Source organism: Artemia franciscana, chromosome 16, assembly GCF_032884065.1.
Source record: "Artemia franciscana chromosome 16, ASM3288406v1, whole genome shotgun sequence".
NCBI lineage: Eukaryota > Metazoa > Arthropoda > Branchiopoda > Anostraca > Artemiidae > Artemia > Artemia franciscana.
The window spans coordinates 25,208,268-25,216,370 of NC_088878.1; the positions used below are offsets into that span (position 1 = coordinate 25,208,268).

The 8,103-nt window shown below is 35.8% G+C and overlaps 1 protein-coding gene across 1 annotated transcript; it reads left to right on the forward strand.

Annotated features, from left to right (window-relative positions):
• The first annotated feature begins 3,398 nt into the window (after window positions 1–3,398).
• On the forward strand, window positions 3,399–5,946 carry LOC136037265 (transmembrane 9 superfamily member 2-like). Its single transcript, XM_065719899.1, has one exon. It carries the CDS (start codon window positions 3,506–3,508, stop codon window positions 5,471–5,473), a length of 1,968 nt encoding a protein of 655 aa, XP_065575971.1. The 5' UTR covers window positions 3,399–3,505; the 3' UTR covers window positions 5,474–5,946.
• The last annotated feature ends 2,157 nt before the right edge of the window (window positions 5,947–8,103 follow it).

Sequence of the window (8,103 nt, forward strand, 5' to 3'; positions counted from 1 at the left end):
AATAAATAAAATAAAAACCTATAAAATCACTAGGGAAACTAAACACTGCTGAGCTAAAGAGTTTCAGGATGAAGACTGAGAAAAACTGTTGAGATAGAAAAAAAGCCCATCCTCCCACCAACTATTGGGCTTTCTCAAGACCGAGACACTGTCTGTACTCTACACATACATCTCGGTGTGAAGTCAGATATGACCGTGTGGTAGTATTTTCACACTGTCCACGCGCACATAGACTTTGTCCAATATGGCTGACATGGCATTTTTCTCAACTCTAACTGTGTATTTCTTATGTCTTAAAGAGCAAATCGCCATGACGTTCGCTCTTCGAATTAAATTATTTTCTAATCAGTTCCTATAAACAGTCATGTCAAAATTTTCCTTTACATATTGTGAAGGAACCCCTTTGCATACTTTTTTGATATAAAATCGGACCTGCAAGAACACCATTTGATATCAAGTCGCTCCCTATCTCAGATTTTATTCAAAAACTTATTTAAAAACTACAGTTATTTTTTTCCTATGCAAGAGAACCATATTGGAGTTTATGATCGTGAACGATGTGGAATTAAAATTGGCAATGATTTGGGTACATTTTTGTGTGTCGGTTACAACGTCACAATGACTTCTATGGCGCACACTCTCGCACATCTTACCAAAGGCTGAATTAAAATAAGTTCAGAGATTTCCTTTTGAACCTCCATTTTTGCCTCAGAGCTTTTACTGGATAAACGTGTCAATAAATGTCTTCATGTATGTCTTTGCCCGGATTGGAAGGTTCTATAAATCTTTGTGACCTTGAAACCATTGGCCAGCATCCAGTGCAAAAGTAAGCAATGTACAACAATATTTTGTTTCGGATGGAGGTTGGCACTAAATTCTTCTTTTGAAGGTATCCACTGCATACGCCAATCCTCTACCAAAAGAATATAGTAAGTCCCTACCCATCGGTCTGCTTATGCACGGAAAAACAAATTCCTTTACTGAGTAATGAAGTTCCACTAATATTTCACCACAGATTTTGAAAAACCATCATTGTGGTCCATTCTCTTCAACAGTGGAAATGCCAGGGAAACTTGTATCACAAGGATTGTCCAGACTTTTGTAGTTCCCACTCGGCAAAGAGTAGTGAAATATTGTCAACGGATAAAAGGAGTTCATATCGAGAAAAAGGCAGTCAACTTTACAAGGGACAGAAAGGTGATAGAAAAAAGCAAGCAGTTATCGAACAAAAACACTCTAATTTGAAGTCCAACTCTGTTCTATCAGAACCGTGCCTCTAATAATCTAATTTGATATATTGATGTGTGTTCTTTAGCTGCGTAGCCTACTAAGGGGGCATGGAGGAGGATCATACATAACTTATTCTCGAAAAACTCCAGTGTGAGGATTTTAGACCATAATTATTACAATGATTTTTTTTTATTCTTCCATGCTATTGTGCTTAAGGATGACATCAAAAATGTTGTTTTTAGTGCTTTTTCACGCTTACGGATGGTAGAACTGATAAAAATCACGTAGGTATGGGCAATAGCTTTCAAATGGACCATTAAACGTCACCCATAAAAGATCTTGTAGGCCACTAGCCCTAGTTTTTCTATTGGAGACATGAAGCCAAAAGTGCTATTTTAGTGCCATTTGGAATTTGCTGATGGTTGAATTTACAGGAAGGCCGTATATATGAGCAATATCCTTTATTTGGGCTATTAAAAATCTGTCTAAGATAACTGATACCAGTACGCCTATACCGATAAGCATGATACAGAAACACTCGACACCGAAACAGCGTGAAACCCTTCCCCCATGGACTATTAAGGGTCATTGATTGGATAAATTTGTGGGAGGGAACCTTTAAAGAGGGAGGGGGGCTAATTGCCCTGCAATTTTTCGATCAATAAAAAGGGCACTATCAAAATTAATGTTCGTTCAAATGAACCTCTAAACATCCAGCAGTGATGTTCTGGTCATTCGCTAGCCAAGGTGAAAAAAAAGAAGACACATTAGTTCTACCCTGATCACACAAAAAAATGATTTTCCTTGGTGTTTATGTTGGAGGACTGTAATTGTCCTACATTAGGTTATTGACCATGCCAATTCCAATTATGCCCTTTTTACTTCAATCTGAAGCCATTTTCAAAAGGTTTCAGGCTCTTTTGAAACCACCAAAAATTTCTTTTCACAAAAAACTTAGATTTAGATTTAAGATTAACCAAGACAGTAGTTACTATTCCTGACTTAATGTCCAGTGGCAATTTTCTTCACTAGGCATTTTTTTTTCAACACAAGATTTTCAACTTTTGGTTACTATGGGCTCTGGTTCGTTCTTTTTTAGGTTGCAGCTACTTCTGCAGCAAAAAACTCAAAATTTTCGTACTATAGAAGTCGGGCTGGAGATTAGGAGCAGCTAGGTACACAAAGAAGATCTTCCCCCCTTTCTGATGATTTTTTTAAAATCTTAATCATATTTAATGCATTTTCTGAAGTATTTGGTAAACTCTCCCGTCCCCTTCTTCAAATAAACCTGTGCGAACGTGACTGAGTAAAAAACAAACACTGATTTAACGTGCCTGAGTTAAAAAAAAAAATTTTAAGCAATAAAATGTGAACCCTGTAATTTTGACCACTTGCTAGCCCTAGAAAAAGTGATTTATTAATTCGTTCATTTCTTCTGCGTATGTTGATTTCTTTGCTTAGGATTTACTATATTTCTTCAGTTGCAGATCCATGCTTTTTAAAAGGTTTTTGCATGGTAAAAACTGATCTCCCTTATTTTATTGTGATTCACAGGACTCTAGCAGGATTCTTCTCATTGGCAAAGAAGCTAGAGATAATTTGGATATCAGTTTTTGGCTAATTACCCCATTATTTAAACTGTTGACAATAGCTATTCTAGAATTTCAATCAAACTTCAGATACAATATCATCTTTGTCTTTCGAGTCCCTCAATGTTAACCATAGAAATTATCCGGCAACTACCTTTATCTTTGAATGTGCTTGAGATTTTGTCATCACTCTCTCACAATCTAAGTGTCCCTCTCTCTTTCATTCAGCTTTTTCCTATTTTTGTTGTTTGTACACCCTCTTTTAGGAAAGTGCAAATTTACTCTATTATTCAATTTATTAACATTAGTGAATACAGGCCGAAATACTAGCCCATGAACTGTAAATTGTTAGGACACTACATAATAAACCGATTAGTATAGAAAGAACCGCATTTGAGACTAATGACATCACTTGGTTATACTTGGTTTTAGCTTACAATTATGACGTCTTTTAACATCTTGTATGCAAAAATGCGATTTTCTGGTCAAAAAGTGAAATTATTCTAAATTTAATCGTTCGTTAATTGCAAAGTCATTTAGATGTAACTGTCTCAATTCAAACGAGTCCTTAAGCAGCTTCTTGAAAAATTGCAAAAGAATTGTGATAATAAATCATGTCCAATCAGTATACTCAAAGTAGATTGAATAAGACAAATCATTTTGTATTATAGTTGACACAGGCTAGCATGAAAGATTTTGGTAAATTGCTTGTGATTTTCTCCTGTGTATATAGAGTTTCATGTTTATATTTACCTGGACTTGCACCTGTAAATTATTGCAAAGCTGACAATAAAGAGAACAACTGTAAGTCTACCGTCCAGCTATTTGTCAACCGTTTGACATCGGGGGAACACATATTACCATACTATTACAGTCAGTTCGATTTTTGTACGGCAAATAATAAAGTATCTCCAGTTGAGAACTTAGGTCAACTCGTTTTTGGAGAACGAATTCAGTCCTCGCCCTACGAATTGAAATTTCTTGAAGATGTGACCTGCTCTCAAGTCTGCACTAAAGAGTACCATGTAAGCGACAAGGACAGTAAACGCAAATTGGATTTTTTACTTGAAGGTATTAAAAGGAACTACCAACATCATTGGATAGTTGACAATATGCCTGTCACATGGTGTTATAACACTGAGTCAAATAGACAATACTGCAACAGTGGCTTTCCCATTGGCTGTTATATTAACCCTAAAGGAAGGAAATCAGAAGGGTGTTACTTGGGAACTTCCAATTTCGACCAGAAGGACTCTCACTATGTGTACAATCATATAGATTTGACAATAAAATACCATTCAGGTAAAACTGAGCCCTGGGGCATAAACCTTGGTGAAAGAGGAGGAAGAGTCGTCGCAATCAAGGCTGAACCACGTTCTATCAAACACACAGCCGATGGAAAGTGTGATACTAGCGAACATTTGAGAATCCCTGGAAAACCTCAAGGGAAAATTGCCATCACGTATACTTATTCTTATAAATTTCAGGAGACAAAGATAAAATGGAGCTCAAGATGGGATTACTTACTTGACTCAACGCCAAATTCGAACATCCAGTGGTTCTCCATTTTAATATCCTTGGTCATGATTTTGTCCATGTCTGGACTGGTTGCGATGATCCTTTTGAAAACACTTCATAAAGATATTTCCATATACAACCAGATTGATTCTAGTGACGAAGCCCAATTTGATGAGAATTTTGGTTGGAAATTGGTCCATGGTGATGTTTTCCGACGACCTAGGAAGAGGATGCTGCTGTCTGTTCTCGTTGGATCTGGAGTGCAAGTTTTTCTAATGACTCTTGTGACTTTAGTGTTTGCTTGTCTTGGATTTTTATCTCCTGCAAATCGAGGTGCGCTGACAACTTGTGCAATGGTACTGTTTGTTTGTATGGGTTCTCCAGCTGGCTACGTATCAGCAAGAATTTACAAATCATTTGGAGGAGAAAGGTGGAAGATGAACTTGCTTCTTACTTCTATGCTCTGTCCAGGGTTAATTTTCTCTATGTTCTTCTTGCTGAATATCGTCCTATGGGCCAACTCAAGCTCAGCAACTGTCCCTTTTCCGATACTTGTTGCTCTTTTGGCCCTCTGGCTTGCAGTTTCACTGCCTCTTACTTTTGTTGGTACTTTCTTTGGATTCAGAAAAAAGAAAATTGATTGTCCAGTGAGGATAAATCAGATACCAAGGCAAGTGCCGGAGCAGAGCCTTTACAACAAACCTTTGCCGGCTTTTATTATTGGTGGAATTTTGCCATTTGGATGTATTTTAATACAACTTTTCTTCATTCTCAATTCTATTTGGTCAAATCAAATGTATTACATGTTTGGCTTTCTTTTCTTGGTCTTCATCATTTTGGTCATTACCTGTTCAGAAACAACTATACTTCTGTGTTATCTTCATCTATGTGCTGAAGACTATCATTGGTGGTGGAGAAGTTTTATGACATCTGGATTTACAGCATTTTATATGTTTGCCTACTGCATCTATTACTATATGACCAAACTGAATATCGATCCAGGTGTATCTTCCTTCCTTTATTTTGGGTACACTTTTATTATGGTGACACTTTTCTTTATAATGACTGGAACGATTGGATTCTTCGCCTGTTTTTGGTTTGTCAGGAAGATCTATTCGATAGTCAAAGTGGATTAGGTGTAACATTTTGAATGCTGTATTGACCCAGCGTAGTGACAATATACTGGTAAATATTGTCTTTTTTAAACGTCAGATGTGGGTTATATTGAAGTTTAGAAGCCATCTTGCGAACAAAAATCTTCAAATTGAAGTGTAAATTGGAGTCAAGGAGATTTGGCTTTAGACTTCCTTTGGTGGTGAAAGTGTTCTAATTCCGTATTTTATATTGTTACCCTGGTATCGAACTTTCTGTCTTACAAAAAATATATCAAATTAGTCAATGTGTTTATAAAAGGAAGATAAAATAAAGATCAAATAAAACAATGAGGTGCCAAAAACAAGAATGTGGTTTAGTAATATCGTTAAATAAGTAGTTTTTCCTTTTTGTATTAATGTTAATATCCCTATTATGCCGTATTAATTTTATTCAGTGAGAATCCATGACATTGCCACGAAGCAGTAACTATAAAGTTTGAATAAAGCTTGTATAAAGTGTGACATAAATAAATATGTCATTTTTTACCAATTAACTAGCAGGTTGCAATTAGTGCAAAAGATCAAGTGTAACTGATGAGGAAAAAAAAGACGAAATTGAAAATTTTTTAGTATCACCGAAGGTACAAGAAACATTACAGTTAAAATAAGTGACATCATCACTCTTAGTTTCAGGTTCACCATGCTTCCGGTTAAATTTCATTCCCTGCCGGTTTTAAATTTCATTTGCTTCCAGTTTCCAAAACGTTATTCTTTCCCATTCTTTTTTTTTTCCTTCATCCCTTTAAGGATTTTGTTTAAGAAAAATTCATTCAAGCCCTTTAAAACTTGATGAACACACAGAATCTTCAGTTTCAATACCTAAATTGGTAGAGAAGTTACTAATAGATTACTAATATATCGTAAACACACTTTACCAAAAGGCCTTAGGTTTTGAAAGTAGATTCTATCCAGTTAACTACTATACCTAGAAGAGTTTGCGACTAATTCAAAAAGACTATTACGACCATTCTAGAGCATAGAGTACAGTTACAAGTATTATTTGGCATAAAGGTGAACTTCCTGAAACTCTTTAGCCTTTAACTTGGTATATAGGCATATGGCCTTATGGCTATGGCCTATAAGTATGATTAAATAAAAAAAAATATTTAATGAAAGTAAGGAGCAACATTAAAACTTAAAACGAACAGAAATTACTCCGTATATGAAAGGGGCTTTTCCTCCTTAACGCCTCACTCTTTACGCTAAAGTTTGACTCTTTCTCTTAACTCTACTTTTTAAAACAGTAAAAAACCTTAGCGTAAAGAGCGGGGCGTTGAGGAGGAAAAGCCCCTTTCATATACGGAGTAATTTCTGTTCGTTTTAAGTTTTAATGCTGCTCCTTGCTTTCTTTTGAAAAAATCGGTTTTTTTTTGTTTAATTTCTGGACGCTTTTGAATTAATACATGTTTTGATCTTGGCTCTCCGCACATAAATAATTAAAACAAATTTGCATATCAATTTTTTTTTTTTTTGGCTAAATGGCTTTCCCATAGTTTTAATCGGAATATTTCGAGAAAAAAGGAGCGAGAGAGGAGGCCTAGTTGCCCTCCGATTTTTCGATAACTTAAAAAGGCAACTAGAACTTTTAATTTCTTACGAACGTTTTCATTAGAAAAAAATATACGTAACTTACGAATTAACTTACGTAACGAACTTCTATATTCGTATGTTTTTATTGCGTATATGAGGGGGTTCACCCCTCGTCGATACCTCGCTCTTTACACTAAAGCTTAAATCTTGTTCCAATTCCTTAAGAATGACCTCTGAATCACAAAGGCCGTAGAATAAATAATTGAAAAAACTAAAAATACTTTAGCGTAAAGAGTGAGGTATAACGAGAATGTAAACCCCTCATATGCGTAATAATTTTTGTTCGTTTCAAGTTTTAATGCTGCTCCTTACTTTCAGTAGAAAAAAAACTTTTCATATTTATTTTTTCATTGCTTTTTCAAATAATGCTAGAAAATCCTGCATCCCCGTAGGAGGGGCTTGCAGCCCCTCCTATGGGGACTTTGGGGGAGTAAGTCGTCCCCAAAGACATAGATATTAGGTTTTTCAACTATGATAAATAAAATGGCTATCTCAGAATTTTGATCCGGTGACTTTGGAGAAAAACGAGCGTGGGAGGGGGCCTAGGTGCCCTCCAATTTTTTGGTCACTTAAAAAGGGCACTAGAACTTTTAATTTCTGTTAGAAGGAGCCCTCTCGTAATATTTTAGGACCACTGAGTTGATACGATCACCCCTGGGGGGGAAAAAACAAAAACAAAAAAAACAACAAATGAACACGCATCCGTGATCTCTGTCTTCCGGCAAAAATGCTAAATTCCCCATTTTTGTAGATAGGAGCTTGAAACTTCTACAATAAGGTTCTCTGATACACTGAATCTGATGGTGTGATTTTCGTTAATATTGTATGACCCTTAGGGTTTTTTTCCCCCTATTTTCTAAAATAAGGTAAATTTTCTCAGGCTCGTAGCTTTTGATGGGTAAAAGCAATCTTGATGAAACTTATATATTTAAAATAAGCATTAAAATGGGATTCTTTTGATGTAACTATTGGTATCAAAATTCCATTTTTTTAGAGTTTTGGTTACTATTGAGCCGGGTCGC